At 54.0% G+C, this 21067-nt stretch overlaps 9 protein-coding genes across 11 annotated transcripts; 4 read left to right on the top strand and 5 right to left on the bottom strand.

Annotated features, from left to right (window-relative positions):
- Positions 1-62: 62 nt before the first annotated feature.
- IUM83_17276 (uncharacterized protein) lies at positions 63-3070 on the bottom strand (the record flags this gene model as incomplete). Its single annotated transcript, XM_067942217.1, has 8 exons — positions 63-104; positions 177-250; positions 1359-1460; positions 1547-1677; positions 1757-2110; positions 2196-2224; positions 2339-2768; positions 2859-3070. The coding sequence occupies 8 exons, from the start codon at positions 3068-3070 to the stop codon at positions 63-65; spliced, it is 1374 nt and encodes a 457-aa protein (XP_067782409.1).
- Positions 3071-3250: 180 nt separating this feature from the next.
- Positions 3251-5041, top strand: IUM83_17275 (putative serine protease family S33; the record flags this gene model as incomplete). Its single annotated transcript, XM_067942216.1, has 6 exons — positions 3251-3847; positions 3919-3951; positions 4016-4135; positions 4213-4401; positions 4477-4671; positions 4736-5041. The coding sequence occupies 6 exons, from the start codon at positions 3251-3253 to the stop codon at positions 5039-5041; spliced, it is 1440 nt and encodes a 479-aa protein (XP_067782406.1).
- Positions 5042-5306: 265 nt separating this feature from the next.
- IUM83_17274 (putative serine protease family S33) lies at positions 5307-7166 on the top strand (the record flags this gene model as incomplete). Its single annotated transcript, XM_067942215.1, has 6 exons — positions 5307-5975; positions 6061-6093; positions 6181-6336; positions 6406-6558; positions 6632-6826; positions 6894-7166. 6 exons carry the CDS (start codon positions 5307-5309, stop codon positions 7164-7166), a joined length of 1479 nt encoding a protein of 492 aa, XP_067782407.1.
- A 329-nt stretch (positions 7167-7495) lies between these two features.
- IUM83_17273 (serine protease family) lies at positions 7496-8656 on the top strand (the record flags this gene model as incomplete). Its single annotated transcript, XM_067942214.1, has 1 exon — positions 7496-8656. The coding sequence occupies one exon, from the start codon at positions 7496-7498 to the stop codon at positions 8654-8656; it is 1161 nt and encodes a 386-aa protein (XP_067782414.1).
- Positions 8657-8797: 141 nt separating this feature from the next.
- Positions 8798-9537, bottom strand: IUM83_17272 (uncharacterized protein; the record flags this gene model as incomplete). The annotated part of the gene is made up of 3 exons (XM_067942213.1): positions 8798-9281; positions 9352-9421; positions 9516-9537. 3 exons carry the CDS (start codon positions 9535-9537, stop codon positions 8798-8800), a joined length of 576 nt encoding a protein of 191 aa, XP_067782415.1.
- Positions 9538-10097: 560 nt separating this feature from the next.
- On the top strand, positions 10098-11864 carry IUM83_17271 (H - or Na -translocating F-type, V-type and A-type ATPase (F-ATPase) Superfamily; the record flags this gene model as incomplete). Its single annotated transcript, XM_067942212.1, has 8 exons — positions 10098-10203; positions 10288-10346; positions 10416-10530; positions 10605-10699; positions 10773-10864; positions 10932-11475; positions 11554-11625; positions 11700-11864. 8 exons carry the CDS (start codon positions 10098-10100, stop codon positions 11862-11864), a joined length of 1248 nt encoding a protein of 415 aa, XP_067782410.1.
- Positions 11865-12054: 190 nt separating this feature from the next.
- On the bottom strand, positions 12055-14823 carry IUM83_17270 (ATP-dependent protease La; the record flags this gene model as incomplete). Of its 3 annotated transcripts, none has more annotated exons than XM_067942210.1 (2): positions 12055-12431; positions 12681-14823. In XM_067942210.1, the coding sequence occupies 2 exons, from the start codon at positions 14821-14823 to the stop codon at positions 12055-12057; spliced, it is 2520 nt and encodes an 839-aa protein (XP_067782412.1). The 3 variants fall into 3 exon arrangements, with proteins under 3 accessions (XP_067782412.1, XP_067782413.1, XP_067782411.1); XM_067942209.1 differs by having other exon boundaries at positions 12055-12675; positions 12763-14823; XM_067942211.1 differs by having other exon boundaries at positions 12055-14823.
- Positions 14824-16169: 1346 nt separating this feature from the next.
- IUM83_17269 (Kazal-type serine protease inhibitor) lies at positions 16170-17537 on the bottom strand (the record flags this gene model as incomplete). The annotated part of the gene is made up of 1 exon (XM_067942208.1): positions 16170-17537. One exon carries the CDS (start codon positions 17535-17537, stop codon positions 16170-16172), a length of 1368 nt encoding a protein of 455 aa, XP_067782371.1.
- A 1544-nt stretch (positions 17538-19081) lies between these two features.
- Positions 19082-20908, bottom strand: IUM83_17268 (Kazal-like serine protease inhibitor domain-containing protein; the record flags this gene model as incomplete). Its single annotated transcript, XM_067942207.1, has 1 exon — positions 19082-20908. One exon carries the CDS (start codon positions 20906-20908, stop codon positions 19082-19084), a length of 1827 nt encoding a protein of 608 aa, XP_067782370.1.
- Between the last annotated feature and the right edge of the window lie 159 nt (positions 20909-21067).

The following is a 21067-nucleotide window of genomic DNA, read 5'->3' as shown; positions in this document are numbered from 1 at the left end:
TGGGCGTACAATGGCTGCGGCTGAATTGAACACCCCGCGACTCTGGTTTCGAAGCCAGGACGTTAGACTCGACCCGTTCGAGACGAAAAGCAACTGCTCTTGCTCTGCATGACAAAATGTCAATCGTAGCTGTAAGCTAGAGCTACTATGCTGATGGCCACCGCAAATACACGTACCTTGTTGTAGACTTGAATTCCAGCCCACATGATTTGTCGTCGATGTTGCGCATAATAGTTCCTCAGAGGACACACTGACAGATGCAACAGCGACAGCGAACAGACTTGGTTGACGTACGCTGCCATTACAGATGAAACCAGGGTCACCACAAGATGCACCCCACTGCAACCATACTGTTGCCAATAAGGGTTTTCTCGTTCGAAGAAAAGTAAAACTCGGCGCGAACTGGAGCTCCAACAGGAACCGTGCTTTTCCTGGTTGGATCGCAGTGGAGCCAACCATAGTCACAGCAGGAGGAAATTCAGGAACCACCGAGCTCGAACAAACCCACCCTTGAGTAAACGACGCCCTCCCTCCCTGCGGAGCGGTCAGGACGACGAAACTATCTGCAACCATAGTGTCAGATAGGTTATTTAGTACGACCTCGGCACGGAAAAGAGAGGACGATGGCATATAATTGAGGACACGAAAGTATTCCAGTGACACTTGATGCTCGAGTGCGAGGTTACCCGATGAGTCTGCATCACCGTCTCCAGGTTTCGAGATAACAACACTTTCAGTAGAAGCGGCGACAATCGTTTCCATGTCTACCGCGTTTTGACACTCCAACATGCGGCTCTCAATATCTCGGGTTGCAAGAAGCTTCGTCAATAGTGAGTGTTCTTTACTGGGATGTGCCGTCTGCTGGTATTGTCGCCATTCTTGAATAATGAGTTGATCAAGCTGTCGGGAAAGGGAGCGTTTACCGTTCACGGTCATCTGCAACCGCTCTAATTCATGAAATCCATTACTCAGACGTGTCGAGAGAGAGCACGCAAGCTTCGCAAGCTGCGTATTTGAAGCAGTGAGTACACCTTCAACACCGTCAGTACTTTCGTCAGGTCGAATAGCATTTCTGTCCCTAGAAGAGGCCTTTTGTGTTCGTTCAATGTAGCGGAATGGCTGTGGTTTTGAACCCACAGAGTCATCCTTGGGACCTCCTTTGTCATCATTGCGAGAACGCTTTTTCGAGCGTGATGCATGCTTGACCTTCTTGCCTTCTCGTAGCCGCAGTCGATGACAAGAAAGCTTCACGTTAGGTGTTGCTATTTTCTGTGTGACAAGGACACTGCGCTTCACAAGCTGCCCGTCGCCGAAGCATTCATTAACCTCCACATTCTCCCTCACATTGCCAGTGATACCCGGCACATTGTTCAAGAGGAGTACTTGAACCAGGCTCGAGACATTGCAAGCATGCCCGCAGATAAAATTTCCGACAAATGCGTGCCCCACGTGATTAAACGCTGCCGAGACACCCCATGCAAAGTGTTAACCTTCGGATCAAACATGCGTATTTACCACATAAGCGAATGCGTACAAACGGACGTACACAAGAGGAGTTCAAACGTAGTGTTGTCCGGGTTACTGGAAAATTCCAACATAAAGAAAGATCGGTTCACGTCGTTACATCGAACGCAGAGGACATGGCAGTTTTCCGTGCTATCTTCACACATGGACCACCTGGCATCATACACGGAACACTGACGTTAAATTTCCGGCCAACCCACGAGCATAATGTCAGTGTCGAATGGAGCCGTACATCTCAGCGGGTTGAGCAGGCAACACATAGGAAGCGAGAAGAACCCCGCTCGTATGCGCATATATCGTATTACAGGAAGTCCCCGTGATCATCAGCGTCGATACACCCGTATCCGTAAATCGAGACCCTGTATCCCAAGACGTGAATGACGTTGCCACACCCGAAGATGAAGCTGTGAAGTCCCATTCGTTCAACTCGGAAATAAGACAACAGCAAGTTATTTGCTCCAGCTTTGGCAAAGCTCCGCCACAAGCACCGGACACCGGCAGGTACTGACACTTTGTTGGCCTCCCTTCGTCACAAAGATGCTTTTGTTCGTCCTCAACATCAAGGGTGCACCAAGCATGCATATCACTGGTTATTGTAAATGCACACAAACATTAGGTGAGTGCATTATACGCTTACCACCCAGGATGGATCTGATGCAATTCCATCGTACCTATTGGTTGAAGAGGGTTGCGACGTCCACTGAAGGTGAATCAATAAATGAGGTTTGGTACAATATGCCTCACTAATGTATGCGCAAGACACCACTTTAGTCGGCACTGTCGAATCACCTCCGACACCACTCGCTATATCCACCTGTTCTCGACACACGCAAAACCCGACAGCGCCACCTCCAGGCGTCGCTCTTTGCATTTTCAGCACCGTCGCCTTTCGTGATCCGTGTCCGAAGAGCAACACGTAAGGCCCGTCCGCCAGAAACACTTGCAACGAGTCAACACTTGCGGCACCAGCAACCCCACCGCCATTTCCTCCAGCAAGCGTTGTTAACTCCAACTCATTTAAGAATCGCAACCCCATTTCGCCATCAGTCTCCGCCTCGTACAGCAAGCAAAAGAGCAGCCGCATTCCAGGGGCTCTCGATTGCGTAGACACGGGTTCACGTTCAGCAGCAGTAGATTCCTCGGCCTCCGTTGATCGTCGCCGTTTACGAGATACTCGCGACTCTGGAGCTGTCGGCGTCTCATTAACTTCATCAACTACCTCGAAAACCAGCACCGGGTAGCGTCTGCAACGTACAGCCAGCAACAGTAGATCAGTACGCTAGTTTCAATAGTATAAGGCGCATTAATCTTCCGCTAGAAGCCGCAGAACGCACGTAGCCAATGTCGTGTCTTCCACCTCTTGCGCAGCCACAAGACGCGCGTCCACCAGCAGCGCAGCAGTTTCCGCGTCGCACCAGACCGTGCAGCGAGTCAGCGACACCTTCTTCTCCTCAAACTCGACATCCACGCGCTGGATCTGCAGCTGCTCGAGCTCGAGACGCAGCAGGAAGAGCGCTCCGCCCCACTCCAGCAGCTTGGCGGCCATGACCCAGGCGTATCCCGGGGTTACGTTAAATGTACGAAGGGTACGTACTATTTCTAACCGATTTGAATATCATTAACGGTTACAAACAGCCCATATCTGCAATAGGTTATATACATCCTTTATATATGTAACCTATGTATGATACAGCGTAACCTTTTACAGCACTTGAAATATCAGACGATGCCACGCACGAAGCTGTTGCTGGCAGTGCTGCTGGCGCCCTTGTGGCTCAGCTTCGCACTGGTATGGGGCGTGCTGGGCTTGCTGTTCACGATGCCAGTTGTCCGAGTGGCTGCACTCGCTCTGCTGCTGTTGTGGACGCCCTGGGGCTTCGATCTTTGGGGGTCGCGGGGTCTCCCCATCCAAGTGCCCTGCGCTGCGACTGCGTCTCTGGCGCTGAGTCTCGTGATCGCCAAGAACCCGTTGCTGCATCTGTCGGTGTGGGTGATTCTTGTGCAGTATGTCGCCTCCTTCACGCTGGCGGCCTCGCACGCGCCGCTCTGGTTCGCGACTCTCGCCTGCTTCGTGCCGGCGTGGAGCTCCGTGAGTCGCCTGAGACTGTGGCTCCCCGCAGACGAGATAGTTCTCCACACGGTGGAGCATCAGATCTACGAAAGCTTCTTGGGGTCGGGATTCACGTTGAACACTGTGGCTGGATTGGGGACGGTGCATGTTCCGTACACAGGAGGTGAAAGCGATGCAACCCCGAAGCTGGAGCATCCCCGGACTATGGTGCTCGTGCATGGATACGGGGCAGGAAATGCATTCTGGGCGGCGGTGAGACGAGAACGCTTGCTGGTGGTTGGTTGGAGACTACTTCATTAACGATTGAGTGTCGGTGGATTTAGAATTTAAGAGACCTCGCGACGGCCTTTGATGTGGTACGTGACGAAGAAGATATTGTTCTATTTGGTGCAGTCTTTACGTATCGGGTTTGTTTTGTAGTACGTCGTGGAGTGGAAGGGCATCGGGCGATCGCTACGACCAAAATTCAAGCCGAAGAGTTCTGCTGAGGCCGATGAGTTTTTTGTGGAGTCGCTTGAGGAGTGGAGAAAGGAGCTGAAGGTAGGGATTTTTGTTGCTTACTATTGTATATTGGGTGTTTAGGATCATAAGATAGCGACTTACTATTGTGATGCTAGCTCGACAAATTTATTCTTTGCGGGCATTCTATGGGGGCGCTCTATGGAACATACTACGCGTCCAAGTACGCAAGCTCACTGGAACACGTTATCCTGGTTTCGCCCGCAGGCGTCCATGCTTCGTCATTGACCCATTCGGAGCTTCCATTAGGGCGCCGCATTGCTTATGCCTTGCATCTTACTCCGATGGTACAAGGCAGTCACACCATTTGGTCTCTCAGCAATGATTTTCGCTAACATTTTCTCACTATTTTTGCCGCGTAGTCAGCAGCCCGTGGAATGGGCCCTCTAGGCCCTCGTCTGGTGCACTGGATGGTGAAGAAGCGTGTTTCATGGACTCCGCCCAGCAATGCAATCCGCATGGGTGAGCTGGATTTTGAGCTCTTTGCCAAGTACTGCTACCACAACTGGGCCCTAAAGGCTTCGGGAGACATTGCTGTGCACACGCACTTGCACCCGGTAGGTCTATATCTGCTCTTCCTAGTAATGTCTCAAAAGAGTTCTGACATTTTCTGTTTGCTAGGGCGCGGCTGCGCGGGGGACTCCACTCTCCGAGATCATCGTGCCGGAGAAGTGGTCGTTGCCCGTGACGTTCATCTACGGGGGTGGGCCGGACTGGATGCCCAAGGAGCACGGCGAGGCCGTGGTGGATCGCCTCCAGAACTCCGATTGCTACTCGAGCTTCCGTGTCGTTCCGTTGTCGGGGCACCAGGTGTTCATGGACAACCCAAGCGCGTTCAACCGCGTGCTCATTGCGGCAGTGCGTGACTGGGAGATCACCCTCGTCCGTAAGCCCCGCGTCGGCCAAGAAGTGGGTAAGACAAGCTGAAGAGCGTCAACTGTCTGGGGCATTATTATAGCTTGCCAAAGATAGATGTTTTTTCCTGATTACTTGACCTTTCTGATTATGGGCCCAAGTAATCATTCCTGAAGGGTGCATTTGTATGCTTTCACTTTTCATACTATATTTACGCCAAACTTCAATATCGCTATAAACAGATTTGCTGACTTGATATTACGTGGGCAGTGTATGAATGATGGCCCAACTTCGACACGCCCATCGCCGTCAGAAACGAATTTCAGCCGCCATCGCCATGCCGTCCAGCGCAGAGGATCCTCCGTCTCCGCGGCGCCCAGGCCCGCCCGCCTTCTTCCGCTCGCCGTGGATGCGCCTGACGCTGCTGGTGCTCACGCCACTTCTAGCGCTGCTGCTGACGCTCTGGGGCTGCGTGGGCCGCGTCCTCACTCTGCCGACCAAGCCGGCCGCCGCCGCCGCGCTGGCCGTCACGTGGGTCCTGTACCTGTGCATCCCGCACATTCCCGTGCGCCTGCTGGACTGGCCGCTGGTCATCACGCTGGGGCTCGCCGTGCTCTCGCAGCTGCCGCGCCACGGCTTCCAGGTCGTCCACGCGGCGGTGACGGCGGCGCTCGTGGTCTACGCCATCGTGCGCGTGAGCCTCACGAGTCTGGAGAGCGGCAGCACGGAGAAGGCCATCGTGGACGCCCTGGCCGTGCTGTGCTGTCTGTTCCCCGTGTGGCTGTCCGTCTGCAACCTGCACTTGTGGCTGCCGTCGGATGTGACCGAGCTCGAGAAGGTGGAGCGGAAGATTTACGAGCAATACCTGGTCACGGACTTCAAGCAGACCAAGGTCGCGGGGCTTGGCACGATTCACGTGCCGTATTGCGGCGACGGAAAGCAGCTCCCACCGCGTAACCTGGTGCTGGTGCACGGATATATGGCAGGAAACGCCTTCTGGGCTGCGGTAAGCGATGAAACCTGCGTTCGGTGGCGAACGTGCAGCGTACTAACGTTTTGTTGCTGCTCGTGTTGCTGTGGTGTGTGAGCAGAACCTGCAATCACTGGCGAAATCCTTCAACGTGGTGCGTTTCCCATGGGGCTGATGGTTGAAGTGGGATTCGGAGCTGGGGTTAACGAAAAATGTCTACGTTGTGGGTAATGCTCTGCAGTACGCAGTAGAGTGGAAAGGTATCGGGCGTTCGGACCGCCCGAAGTGGCATCCGAAGACCGATGAAGAAATGGACGACTTTTTCGTCGAGTCGCTTGAAGATTGGAGGCGGGAGCTTAATCTCGACCGCTTCATTCTTTGTGGTCACTCGATGGGGGTACGTCAATTAGCAAGATTGGACTCCAATTGGAATCATCGCTAATGTTTTTTTCTGCAATTTTGCCAGGCCATGTACAGTACCTACTTCGCCGAGAAATGCCCGGAACGCATTGAACATCTCATTCTCATTTCACCCGCGGGGGTCAACGGCAGCGGTCTGACAAAAGAGGACCTCCCGTCGTTTTTGAAATTCACGTCGCTGTTTTACATCACACCAATGGTATGTAATAACCCCAAGCTGCGACTCATTCTCTCAAATCTAACGAATTCTGTGCTCCTGTCATGCTTATTAGAGTGCTATTCGGTTCGCGGGCCCTCTAGGACCCGGCCTCGTACGATGGTCTTGGCGGCAGCGCATCAAATGGACGCCGGCTACAAACATCGTTCGATCCGGAGAAGTGGACTTTGGGCTTATCACTGACTACTGCTACCACAACTGGGCTCTTCAGGCCTCTGGCGACATTGCCTTCTACACACACCTACATCCGGTAAAGACAAACTCGTGAACTCTGTCCTCGGGTGCTCGTACTGAGGCAATGTTTCCTGTGTTTTCAGGGAGCAAGTGCAAGGCGTCGTGCGTTGGACGGAATCCTTACGCCGGGAAAACTGCAAGTCCCTCTTACCATCATGTACGGTGGTGGTATGGATTGGATGAACTCGGAGTACGGCGAAGCGGTCGTTCGCCGTCTAGAGAAGACACAGTACGCAGTTTTCCGCCTCGTGCCAATCTCCGGCCACCAGGTGTTCATGGACAACCCTGCAGATTTTAATCAAATGCTGATCCAGGCGGTGCGTGACCAAGAGCATGCGGCAGCCTCATTCAACTAACACAGCCTAGGGGCAAATAGAATGGTATGGAGAGAGGCTCCAACAAAAATACAAAGAGAATAGCAGACGTGTTCATCATGTGGTGGCTCTCTTTCCTATGTACAACAGACACATTTGCTATAACATGGTACTCAGCAAATAGGTGTGCATCGCATTACGCCCGTCAGCTGGACGGGAGAGCGGTGCAAATTGAGGTGGGCCATCGTGGATGCGCGCATTCCATACCATCTACAGCTTTTGATCGGCGGCAGCGCAACGATGGCTCATTCTGCGTTCCTCACGCAAAAGCTCAAGTCTACAGCAGATTCCAGCCCTGGCAAGTATTCGAGATGTCAAACCGAAGCGAAGACGAGTGGAGTTTGGTGAGCGACGAGGAGGTCTTGTCGGATATGAGCTACGACGAAGTGGACCCTGAGCCTGAAGTCGTCGAGGAGATTGAAACTGAAGCGGCGGAACGGAAGCAGGAAATCCCTCTTACGAGTGTGGAGACAACCGAAACTGCGGTCAATACGGATGAAACGGAAGACGTGCTATCACTTCTCGCTGGCACCAGCATTTCCAAGTGTTCAACTGCGGGATACTCTCGAGAGATCCGTGTGTCGTTGCTTTCACCGTCTCACCAAGAATGGTTCGATGGACCGCCACCTCGGTACTCCCTAACACCCTCGCCGCGGAAGAAAAGCACTTACGTCGCGTTTAGCGGGCCTGCGGTACGACACAGGTCATTCCCTGATCGACTCCGAGCTCTCACGGCTGCAACGCGCCCAGTACCTGGAGATGTGACGCCGCCAACGTTCACTGAAGTGACAGCTTTCAAGCAAGACCAGTCTACGCAGGTCAATCTGGATACTGCAATTCCCGACCGAAGCCGGCCACGGCAAGCTTTGCTCCGATCCGCTCTTGAACGGTCCATGGTAATGGCCAACCAACTTCGCAGCAAGTCCCAAGACAACGAGCGTCTTTCGTTCCGTATTGCGGAGCTGGAGAGCGTAGCTATTCAAACCGAGCAAAAGGCGCAACGAAAGGTGATCAAGCTGAAGCTTCAAGAGCGCAGTATGGCTCTCGCCAAGCAGCAAACCAAACTCACAGCTGACTACCACGATAATCTGAAAGCGATTGCCGAAGATCTCCGACGCGAAAATGCCCGACTGGAAGCTCAGAACGCAGCACTTCGAGGAGAAGATGAAGCTTTAATGTTACGCAGCTTGGACGATCTTGAACAACTGGAAACTGCTCTTGCTTGCGGGATGGACCGCATTCGTGCTGCGATCCGAGCGAAGTACACAGCTGCGATGGAGAAGCGAAGCGAACAGGATCTATGCGTTGTGTGCTTCGTGAAGCCGATCTCGGTGGTGCTACTTCCCTGTCGCCATCAGGTGCTCTGCGCTACTTGCGCACTGCGAGTGACGTCTTGCCCTATCGACCGCAAAGATATTCAAGACAAGGTTCTCACCTACGGACTTCGTGCTTACTCGGACAGCGAGAGTTAAGTTTCGTTCAGGGATCAGTGTTTTCTGCAGTAGCTGTCCGTTCTATCGGTTGCAATCCAGACGTGTGCATGATTCTGGGTTTCTCATCCTCCTTCTTCTTGCAACCATATCTGCTGCAACCGAATAAAGTATCCCGGCAGCTCAGTCAAACATGCCGTTGTAGAACTGCAGAAGTTGCTGACGACTCTTTTGGCTCTGCAAGTCTGCGGCTGAACGATCCAGCTTCCGCTTGATTTTCTTGCCGGAGATGGCGCTGCGGATGGTGTCCGAGTCCGACGAAGACGAGGACGAAGACGAGTCGTCGTCGTGGCCGCGTCTGCTGCGGCTCTTTCTGTGTCGTTTCTTGTGGTCTTTCGCACTCTTTTTCTTCTTGGACTCGGAGGACTTGCGCTTGCGCTTCTTGTCGTCGGTGCTGCGGTGCTTCCTCTTCTTCTTCGAGTGGTGCGACCTTTTACGCTCCTTCCGGCCGCTGTCTCTCGAGTCCGAAGAGGAGGATCTGCTCCTGCTCCGAGACGACGACGACGATGACGACGACGACGACGACGCGCGACGCTCGTGCTTCCGACGGTGGCTGCGGTCGCGAGGCGAGCGCGAGCGATGACGCCCTCGCTCTCCCGACTGTCGGCTAGCGAATGCGGCGTACATAATCGCTTAGATCCAATGAATTGCTCGGGTGGAGGAGTCGATGGGCCTACCTGGAAGAGCGGTCCTTTGACCGGGACCGGGAGCGCGACCGCGCACGGGACCGCTCCGGAGACTTGCTGCCTACTCAGTTGCGACGCCGTTCATGTCCTGATCGTCGTTAGCAGGCCTCCTACTCGACTGGGGCGTGCGCTGCAGCGCCATCAACTCAACGTACCACTCCGACGCGCACGAGCCATTTTTTGCCTTGTGAATCGCGTAGACTTTGCAAAAATATTGCTCAATTTCTCTAAATATGAAGAAATGTATGAAAACAAGATGGCAGGGCGCCAATTTCTGGACGTTGTTTTTCGAGCAGCTCATGACTTGCCTACACCGAAAGTCACCTCTGTTGCGCTTTAACCCGCCTTGATGTTAGCGGTAATGCCGATCTGGGCTCCCTGATCGACACCGAGGTCAATTCTCGTGTCGATTCGTGATTCCACGAGTATGGCGACTCCAACTCCTCAGCGGCCAACGCGTGCGCGAGCGCAAAATACTGCCTACCAAGAAACGGTGAGCAGCAGCAACATATTGAACAATTCAAACCTTTGATCGATACTCGGGTCAAGCCGCTTGGCGGTGCAAGCAAGACCTAGCAGCGTTGGCAGGTTGAAGCCAACTTCAACTCTAACTCCGCTGCTGGCTTCGGTAAAGTGCGAAAAAGATCCGCCTAAGTGCGACTAGCGGCCAAAAGGATCTCATCAAGGAGATTCCGTGAAGCTTAGAGAGGAGCTGAGCTGTCCGTGCGTCCGAGAGCATGAGTGTGTGGCTGGTGTCCGTCCCCAACGAGGGCAACAGCTCGTCCGAGACGACGTTCCTGTCGCTCAAGGCGGAGACCGCCTCCAGTCGCCACGACTACGCCGGTAACTAACTTCCCGTAGCTGCTGGTCCTCCGCATCTCTCTCCTCCGCTGCGGTCTCGTAATTAACCGCCCGCCTGCTGCGCAGACTGCGTCCGCGTGGAGCTGCCGTCGGACCTTCTCGTGGGGACGCTGGACTCGCTCATGGTGCGTCGGAAGCTGCTGGTTGGCGGCATCTGTGGGGACTGACGCTGCTCTGATCCTGATAACGGGCAGGCGCTGAGCGACGACCTGAACCGCGTGGACCTGGTGATCGAGAGCGTCGTGCGCAAGATCGAGCGCCAGTTCCACGACCTGAACAAGGGCGACCAGGCGCTCACGGTGGACGGAGGTGCGGCCGCAAGAGTTGTGGGGTCATTGGGGCTACCTTCACGCTTACTAGGAGCTGTGTGGCGTTATTTGCAGTGCCGGTGGAGCGCTACTTGAGCTTCTTCTCGTGGGACGAGGCCAAGCACCCGCACCGTCGACCGCTACCTGAGATCGTCAGCATCATCCAGTCGGTAGGGAGGGATATTGCCGTGGCGGAGCCCTGGCCAGAGATACTGATGCTTTAGTTTTGTGTTGGCGTCGCAGTCCGTGGGTAAGATTGAAGACGAGTTGAAGCAGTTGAGCACGCGTTACGCGGAGAAGAAGCAGCAGCTCATCGGTCTGCAGCGCAAGAAAGGGTATGCGTCGAGTGTAGGTTAAATGGTGAAAGCGTGACGCTGGACTGATCCATTTGTGCTGTGCTAGTGGCAACCTGATGGTGGCGAATCTGAACGACGTCCTGACGCCCGACGTCGTGTCCACGTCGGACTTTGTGAACACCGAGTATCTGCAAACGATGGTGGTGATCGTGCCGAAGAATCTGGAGGAGCAGTGGCTGCAGGAGTACGCACAAATTGGCGACCAGATTGCGGAGTACGGCCCAAAAGGCAATCGTGGAAACGTGCGAGGGTCCCCTGTGGTGCCGGGGTCCTCGCGCAAACTGATGGAGGAGGGCGACTCTGCGGTATACACAGTCACGCTGCTGAAGGGTCAGTACCAACCGGGCTTTGTGGACAAGGAAGGGAACTTCGAGCCAGGAACCAGTGTGGACTACATTGAGGACTTCAAGACGCGCGCCAAGGAGAAACGATTTGTGGTCCGCGAGTTCAACTTCGACCCAACAAGTCACGCGTCCAATGAAGAAGCTATCGCTGAGCTGGAAGTGGAAGTTGACCGACTGTGGTCGGCGCTTATCCGCTGGTGCAAGGCACACTTTGGAGAAACGTTTATTGCATGGATGCATATCAAGGTGTGTATTATACAACGGCAGCGGGCTGACTTCGTTAACTTCATGATGCTTAACGGTTTTGATTTTGTGTTTCTTTAGATGGTTCGCGTTTTCGTGGAGTCCGTACTTCGCTACGGCCTCCCAGTGAACTTCGTCGTTGCCATGTACAAAGTACGTCTCTTACTTCGTGAGTACAGACTTGCTAATATTTCTAACGATGACTCGTAATGCGCTCTGTTAACTAGCCTCACTCAGGCAAAGACAAAAAATTGCGTGCGGTGCTATCGAAGAAGTATGCGCATCTGCAGCCGGCGCAGTTTTCGGGTCTTGAAGAGGGTTCTTCAGGATCGTCGCAGGTTGAGTACTACCCGTACGTCACAAATGCCTTCCACCCACTCAGCACCACGTAATCCAGTGAGGTGTGCACCGAGTCTAGCGAGCTGGTCAGGCCAAGACAGAGAGATGCGTGTGAATCTTAGTACGAAGGAGATATCCTGAACACCAACAAGATGATCAAACACTAACTTGTGATGTTGTTCAAGATTGCGCAGAAAAAGGTTGGAAATCAATAAAAAAAACAAACGAAACCAAACCGTCACACTAAAGCATGCTGAGCAGGACAGGATCGGTGTAGTCGACTCCTTCGCTCGGGCTAACACTTTTGAGTCGTCGCACACCCACATCCTCACGCATTTTCATGTGGAACACGAGCTGAATCAGCTCGCGAAGGTCGCTCACGAACAAGAGCTGCACCCGATCCTTGTTGTTGTCACGCTCGTGGGAGTTGACAGTGGACACGCCCGCAAATTCCTTGCGTAATTCCTCAGCCTCGTTCTTATTGCCACGGGGCAAGATTACTCGCTTGATGCCAGCGCGAATAGCAGCCAGCACCTTCTCCCGAATGCCACCAACAGGCAGAATGACGCCGCGTAAAGTGATTTCCCCCGTCATGGCAATGTCAATAGGAACAGGGACACCTGAAATCACTGATAGCAGGGCACACACGATAGCGCCACCAGCAGACGGACCGTCCTTGGGGATGGCCCCCTCAGGGAAGTGGACATGGACACTTGAAATGTCGTCTACCGGCAGCGCATTCGGGCCTGACAACTCCCCAGCCTCCGCTAGGCTGCTTTCCAAACGAGGTAGGTCAATGAGATGCGCGTTTACGAGCAACCACGAAAGTGCAAGCTGCGCTGACTCCTTCATAACGTCGCCAAGCTTACCAGTAAGCTTCAGAGTGGGGACGGATGGTGGCGCATTCGAAGTAGCGACCGGAGGTGCGCGCCGCGTGCATGACGCTTCAACGAAGAGAATCGACCCTCCAGCTGTGCTCCATGACATGCCTGTTGCCACGCCAGGCACGCTAGAGCGCAGAGCGACCTCGTTGAACACGAGTTCGTGTCCAAGAATGGAACGGATCATCTTCTTGTCGATGTAGATTGGGTCAAACGACGCAAGACGATCAATGTTGTCATCGTCTTTCTCCGTCTTTTGCTTTTCCTCAGTTTCGTCCAGTTCACGCACGACATCAACTGCCACATAGCGACACAGCGCGCCGACCTGTCGTTCCAGATCGCGCACTCCAGCTTCGCGGGTATATCGCATTATCAAGTAGCGCAGTGCTTCATCCGAAACGCGTACCATGTCTGCTCGGAGGCCGTTGGCTTCGATTTGCTGGGGGAGAAGGTAACGACGAGCAATTTCCACCTTCTGCTCCACACTGTATCCAGTGAGTTCAATTACCTCCATACGGTCAAGCAAGGGTCCCGGAATCGTGTCCAAACTGTTGGCGGTAGCTAGAAAAAGGGTGCGGCTCAAATCGAAAGGTACGTTCAGATAGTGATCAGTGAACGTGTTGTTCTGGTGAGGGTCCAGCACCTCCAGCAGAGCACTAGCTGGGTCACCTCGGAAGTCTTTGCCCAACTTGTCCACCTCATCCAACAACAGCACCGGGTTGTTAGTCTCAGCGTGGCGAAGTGCATTAAGAATGCAACCCGGCATAGCGCCAACGTAGGTTTTCCGGTGGCCCCGAATTTCTGACTCGTCATGAACTCCACCAAGAGCCACCCGCTCGAACTTGCGGTTAGTAGCCGTAGCAATGGAGCGACCTAGTGAAGTCTTCCCAACACCAGGCGGTCCAACAAGACACAGGATAGGACCACGCATGTCACGCTTGAGGCTGCGTACAGCGATGTACTCGGTGATTCGCTTTTTGACTTTGTCCAATCCGTAGTGGTCCGCATCAAGCTGCTTGCGAACCCGCTCCACCAGCAGCGAATCAGCCGTGGAAACATTCCAGGGCAGCTCCGAGAAGAACTCAAGGTAGTTGTGCAGAATACCGTATTCTGGCTGCATTGCAGTCATTCCTTTCAGACGGCGGAGCTCACGCTGAGCGACCTTAGCGGCTCTTGGTTCCAGACTCAGAGCGTTCAACCGGTCTTCCAGCAGCTTGATCTCACTGGCATTGTCTCCCCCGGCTCCATCATCACCAGCCTCTCCAAGCTCCTTCTTGATAGCTTCAAGTTGCTGTCGAAGCAAAAACTCCTTGCGAGTGCCCTCCAACTTGTCCTGCACTTCGCTTTGAATTTTGCGTTGCAGCCTCGCCTTCTCCGTCTCTTGCTCCAGCAACGCCACGGCAAGTTCACAGCGTAAAGCGACGGGGACCGCCTCCAATACTTGCTGCTTCTCCTCCACGCCCACATTCAGATAGGACACCACGACGTCTGCCAGCTCTCCTGCCGACGAGTTGCCAATGGCATCCACCAGTCCATTGCTTCGACGCAGCAGCGGTGCACTCTTAGCCGTCTCCAGATACTCCTGCGTCAGGTGTTTGAGCCTGAGCGCTAACTGCTCCAGCGTGAGTGCTGTGTCCTCCGTCTTGGCGCCCTTGACAGGCACCGGGGCCACCAACCGCTGCACGTAGCCAACGAGGTAGGGCCTCGTCTGGGCCACGTCTTGCAGCTGCACCCTGTGCAGGCCTTGCACCAGCACCGAGAGGCCGGCCACGCCGCCCTGCATGCGCGTGAGCTGCACGACGCGCGCCACAGTCCCGACGCTGTAGACGGCGTCCTTGGCCTCGGCCGTCGTGGGCAGCACCTGCGCATTGTCGGCGTCACCCTCGGTGTTGCTGCGACGCGTGAAGATCGCTAGCGTGAGCGACGTGGAGGCCCCCACGTCGCCGCCGCCGGAGCGCCGCGACGTCTTAGGCGCGCGGACCTCCCACACCAAGTCCTTGAGCAGCTGCAGCGCCGACGCCGACGTGATCGCGAGGCGCAGGTACGTCCGCGGGAAGAGCACCTTGTCGTCCAGAGGCAGGATGGGCAGCTGCAGCGCCGCCGTGGCCGTGGAAGGCGCGCGGTCCTCCATCGCCCGAGTCGCTGCGAGCAGGCACGTTCTGGAATGGAAGTTGACGAAGCTTTTCGAACGGCTACGGTCCGAATTAAGTGAGGGAAGGGGCGGGGATTGGTAGTAAAATCACGATTAGTATTATACACTACTAATAGTATTATACTATTAGTAATAGTACGATTTCAAAAATCGCAGTTAGTACTATCACAAACTTAGTAGGAACAAAAATCACGATATTAGTACTAAAAACTACTAAATATCCTACTAAATTCCAGGTTGAAGTCCAAGGTCAATAGCTTCAAAGGAAGCGCGCAAAGGGTGGCAAACGGGTGGTTGCCGAGCTGCTCGGTCGCATTCTCATGCTCATTTTGCGTTTTCCTCCCTGAAGATCGCAACCGGTGCCGATGAGGTGCTCCAATGCCGATTGCTGTTTGCCTGATGTGACGGAAACGGTGCCGTGTTGCATCTGCGGTCATCCTGTTCATCATATCTGCAGCATTGAACTCAGACGGTACGGCTAACACCACTACGTTCCATGGTTTGCTAGCATCTAACGCGGCCACCTCTATGCGTTCCTTTTGCAGTCCAGGGTGCGTTCTAACCTTCAGGAATAAAGATCAACAGGACGGTGAGCCCTCCCCCAGCAAGCAGTCAAGGGATATCTGATTCGAGTCAAGCTACGGAGGTGGATGAAGCTACTCTCACGGAATCTGACAGCCGCAGTCAAGCAACATCGAGTCGTAAATCTGGTGTAGGGATTCCGGTTGATATTGGGCATTACAAACCATCCCGACCTCGGGGCGCCCGTTGCTCCTCAACAGGTTTTCAAGAGTCTTTTCGTCAGGTTCGTTTTTTATTGAGCCCTCTCCGCACACGCACGAGCAATGAGCGAGCCCAGCACCAGCTAGTCCTTTATCACAAAGAAGTAGTGATTGGGCGGATGAGGATGCGAGCGGAATCTGTGGTAAGGGCGTTTTAGTAGTTTGATTTTACTAATATATTATTAACTATTCGTATTAATATTACATTTTCACGTACCCAATTAATAATATTCATATACTAAGTAAATCAAAATTGTCTCCCAAATTATTAATTTTTACTTTAGGGGCGAAATCGATATTACTACCAAAACCTGAACAGGGGACTTGTTGAGGTTGGCAAAAGCGCACAGAATATTTCGGGACGTGATATAAGTTGGGAGGGGTTGTATTGAACTCATACGCAAGGCCGCCACTTCGTCTTGGCGGCCCATTCGACACAGGTTTATGCAGGGATACGAAGTTGCGGGTTCGTGAGGTTCATGTCGACAGGGACCAACGTACATTTTGTCGATGACAACGTACATTAAAAAGGAACCTTAAAGCTTAGGACAGCAGAGTCTTGGAGCTCTTGGTAGCCGTCTTGTCGCTCTTGGTGGCCGTCTTGTCGCTCACGGTCGTCTGCTCCTGCTGCAGGAAGTCGTCGTCGTCCGAGCCAGACTCGCTGTCGTCCGAACCAGACTCGCTGTCGTCCTCCTCGTACAGCGGGGTCTTGCCCTTAGTGGCGCCCTTAGTGGCGCCCTTCACGAGCGTCGGGTCCTCCGCGTCGGACTCGTCGCCAATGACGCCCTCCGAGCCGTCGTTGAAAAGCTCGTAAAGGGAGCTGCCCGTCTTGGCAGACTTCTCGGACTTGGAAGCCTTGGACGACTTGGTGGCCGGGGTCTTGCCTCCCTTGACCAGGACATCGTCGGCGCTGCCGCTCTCCGAGTCGTCGAGCCACGACAGGTCGTCGCTGCCAGACTCCGAGTCGTCCTCGTACACAGGGGTCTTGCCCTTGGTGGCGGGGGTCTTGCCACCCTTCACAAGGATGGGGTCCTCACTGCCACTCTCCGAGTCGCTGTCAAAAAGCCACGACAGGTCTTCGCTGCCAGACTCCGAGTCGTCGTACACGGACATCTTGCCCTTGGTGGCACCCTTGGTCGCGCCCTTCACAAGAGTAGGGTCCTCGTCAGCGCCCGTCAAGTCGTTCTGGTACAGAGAGGTCTTGCCCTTGGTGGCTGTGGTCTTGCCACCCTTCACAAGGATGGGGTCCTCACTGCCACTCTCCGAGTCATCCAGCCACGACAGGTCGTCGCTGCCAGACTCCGAGTCGTCCTCGTACACAGGGGTCTTGCCCTTGGTGGCGGGGGTCTTGCCCTTGGTGGCGGGGGTCTTGCCACCCTTCACAAGAATGGGGTCCTCACTGCCGCTTTCCGAGTCATCCAGCCACGACAGGTCGTCGCTGCCAGAGTCCGAGTCGTCCGAGCCATGCTCCTTCTCGAAAGCATCGATGATGTCCTGGAGCTCAACCTGGTCGCTGCCGCTGCCGATCAGCGACATAATGTTGACCGTCACGTGGCTGCCGTCGGTGCTGTCGCTGCCGAACAGCTCGGTCAGGTCGATCGTGAGGTCATCGTCGTCGACGCTGCCCTTGCCGTAGAAGTCGCTCAGGTCAAGCGAGCCGCTGGTGGTGCCCTTGCACTGAGCCATGCGCATGAAACACTCGTTGGGGTACTCAATGCCCTTCTCATCCTTAACGGGCTTGTACTTGTCCGGGCAGTCATCCGGGCAGTCGTCGCTGCCGCTGGCGTCAAGCGAGTCCGAGAAGTCGAAGTCATCGCTGGCAGAGTCCGACGAACGGAGATAAGCCGGGTTGCCGGCGTTGGCGGCTGTGACAGCGAGTGCCGCAAAAACAAGGCCAGCAGCGAACTTCATTTTTATTTGATTCGGGAGACGAAAGGTGTGTGCTGCGCTTCGCGAATTGGAGAATGAACGATGGTATGCATAGGTTCTTGACTCCTGCTGCACCATCCTGGTTTCTATCCCATGGCATTCAATCCGGAGCAAGTCCCATCCGAAGAGCGGAAGTGCCAATAGTTTCCTCCATAGTACTATCGTTTATGCACTAGCACGAATATCCCATCTGTAAGGATTGAGGTCTGTTTGCGACGAACACTTTGGCGCCGCGTTTGGTCGGCAACATCTCAAAGTCAGATCCGAGACAGATCCTCCCTTACCATTGGATCTGCTGGAAGAAGCCAGTCCTGTACATAGGAACTGAACAATACAAGTAGATTGGGGCTGAGTGAAAACGCACACTACCATTTACTACTTCAACTAAGTAGATTGGGGCCATTGTCAAAAAGTTAGTAGATCGTTGAAACTACTTTTAAGTAGTCCCTACGACATGTTTTGAACTTAAAAGTACATGTACAGTGGTGGATTAGACCTAGAAAGTAGGATGAAGCGAGCCCCTACTTGCAGTTTGACGGTCACGGGCGAAGCACATGGATGTTCAAATAAGTTGATTCCTACGTTTTGACAATTGTCCTCAATTTAAGTACTTGAATTATTTAATTCTCGTCTTGTACGTGTGCACATTCGGTCGCAGTCCAACTTGGCAATCCCTGGAAATTCGCACGTCTTCTTCACATTGGACTGCGTAAACGGGTGTTGGTAGCAACACTGTAATACATCTTGGAAATGCCCCTGGGGTGCACCCTGTGCAAGCACACTGGTAAGTACTGGTATTCTACATATCACCCTTGCTTGGGTATCCCGTAAACGGTAATGGCCTGCAGAATGTGAACTTTGTACGTACTGGTACCTGCTTATAGGTATCAGCGCTGCTTGCGTGGCATCTTTTGACCACTGTTTAGGTGAAAAGATTAACTTGTGAAGCCCCTTCATCTTAAATTGATCGGGAGAGGCCTTTCCATCTGTGCGCGTTAGGTGAAAAGCAGCATTTCTACCGCGTTGCCAAGTTTGTTAATGAATCTGCTGGAAGAAGCCAGTCTTGTACATTGGAATTAAGCAATACAAGTAGATAGGGGCACCGGATAAAATCCTCCTACGAAGTTAGCTCGCACTATTTGAAAAGCACAGGTCATGTATTCTTTTTTACTGCTATTCGAGGCGTGTACAGTAAAGGCAAATATTTATGTAAAAAAAATTCGTTATTTTAATTTTAAAGAAAAGTCGCCGATGAAAAGAATAGCTTCATGTCGCAACTGACCGTCTCGTAAACTAGGCAATGACTACCACCTGCTAGTAGCAGGTTACTACTGTCAATACTTCAGGTACATCCATGGGACCGCAGCAATGTCTACTTGTACAAATACGTCCGTGGTGTTCACAGTTTTCAACGCGAAGTGACCACGAATACTACCACCCATATAACAATCAGCGTCATAATAACGAGCGACTATATATCTATCGACAAAACACTTCGTGCGCTTGCACTGATGCCTGCGCCAACATTAAACCGTGACCTTCGTGGTTTTCGACGCTGGCGGAGCCTTTTCAGCGACTGACTGATGTTCCTCCTTCGCACCCTTCACGAGAATAGGGTCGGCCGAGCCAGACTCACTCTCGCCGATGACACCGTCCGAGCCATCCTCGAAGAGGCTACCGATGCCACTGCCAGACGCAGTGCCCGTCTTCTCCGACTTGGACGCCTTGGTGGACTTCTCCGACTTCTCCGATTTCTCGGATTTGGTGGCCAAGCTAGGAGCCTCGGTCTCCTTCGCACCCTTCACGAGAATAGGGTCGGCCGAGCCAGACTCACTCTCGCCGATGACACCGTCCGAGCCATCCTCGAAGAGGCTACCGATGCCACTGCCAGACGCAGTGCCCGTCTTCTCCGACTTGGACGCCTTGGTGGACTTCTCCGACTTCTCCGATTTCTCGGATTTGATGGCCAAGCTAGGAGCCTCGGTCTCCTTCGCACCCTTCACGAGAATAGGGTCGGCCGAGCCAGACTCACTCTCGCCGATGACACCGTCCGAGCCATCCTCGAAGAGGCTACCGATGCCACTGCCAGACGCAGTGCCCGTCTTCTCCGACTTGGACGCCTTGGTGGACTTCTCCGACTTCTCCGATTTCTCGGATTTGATGGCCAAGCTAGGAGCCTCGGTCTCCTTCGCACCCTTCACGAGAATAGGGTCGGCCGAGCCAGACTCACTCTCGCCGATGACACCGTCCGAGCCATCCTCGAAGAGGCTACCGATGCCACTGCCAGACGCAGTGCCCGTCTTCTCCGACTTGGACGCCTTGGTGGACTTCTCCGACTTCTCCGATTTCTCGGATTTGATGGCCAAGCTAGGAGCCTCGGTCTCCTTCGCACCCTTCACGAGAATAGGGTCGGCCGAGCCAGACTCACTCTCGCCGATGACACCGTCCGAGCCATCCTCGAAGAGGCTACCGATGCCACTGCCAGACGCAGTGCCCGTCTTCTCCGACTTGGACGCCTTGGTGGACTTCTCCGACTTCTCCGATTTCTCGGACTTGGTAGCCAAGCTCGGAGCCTCAGTCTCCTTCGTACCCCCCTTTACAATGGCTGGCTCGTCAAGAGCGGTAAAATCTACAATTCTCTTCTGTTCGCCAGTCTCGCCCTTGCATTTCGCGAGGCGCATGACGCATTCGTTTGAGTATTCTTTACCATTTGCGTCAACCACAGGAGAGTACTCCATAGTGCATGCATCGGGGCAAGACTTGCCAGTGCTGCTGGCAGCAGCAGACGCGTCTCCGGACACCGAAGCCGAGCCCAGAGCGCACTCGCCTGAGTTCGCCACGGCCAACTCAGTCGCGTTGCACTGAGCAACGGTGAACGCGCACTCGTTCTTGTAAGTGACATTATCGGAACCACAAACAGGCTCATAGTCGGTCGGGCAAACCGTGTCGCAATCGTAGTGATGGCTGCCCGAGCCTTCAACCGAGTCCCAGCTCCAATCCCGGGAGCCCGAGTCGTTGGGGTACACTTCAGGACCAGGGCCCAACCCCAAGTCGAACTTGGAACCAGCCTCGCTCATGGGGACGGTAATGCCGATCGATGTAAGAAGCTTGGGGTCAACAGGTCCATCAGCTCCGCTCTCGTCTCCAATGACACCGTTGGAGCCGTCATCGAAGAGGCTGCCGATGTCGCTGCCGGAGGTTTCCGAGGTCTTCGTCGACTTGGACGACTTCGTCGCCTTGGTGGTCTTCGTCGCCTCCTCAACGGGAGTCTTGGACGAGAGCGAGGCAGGATCGCCGGCGCGGACGGAAGCAACGGCAACAGCCGCAAGCACAATGCCGATGGCTAGCTTCATTTGACTGACTTGGGACCTGGTAAAAGGTAGTTGTAAATTGCAGAATGACTAGCAAGTCCAGTACATATCCTAACGTGGTGTCCTTCCGTCAGCACGACTGTGTTGCAGTCTACATGTACAACGCGGAGGACCCGTACGTTCCACTCCCCATCTAGAGAA

This window comes from Phytophthora cinnamomi (assembly GCF_018691715.1).
Source record: "Phytophthora cinnamomi strain GKB4 chromosome Unknown Contig107, whole genome shotgun sequence".
Taxonomy (NCBI): Eukaryota; Oomycota; class Peronosporomycetes; order Peronosporales; family Peronosporaceae; genus Phytophthora; species Phytophthora cinnamomi.
The sequence above is the reverse complement of the archived record's forward strand: the minus strand, read 5'-3'. Positions and strand labels throughout refer to the sequence as shown.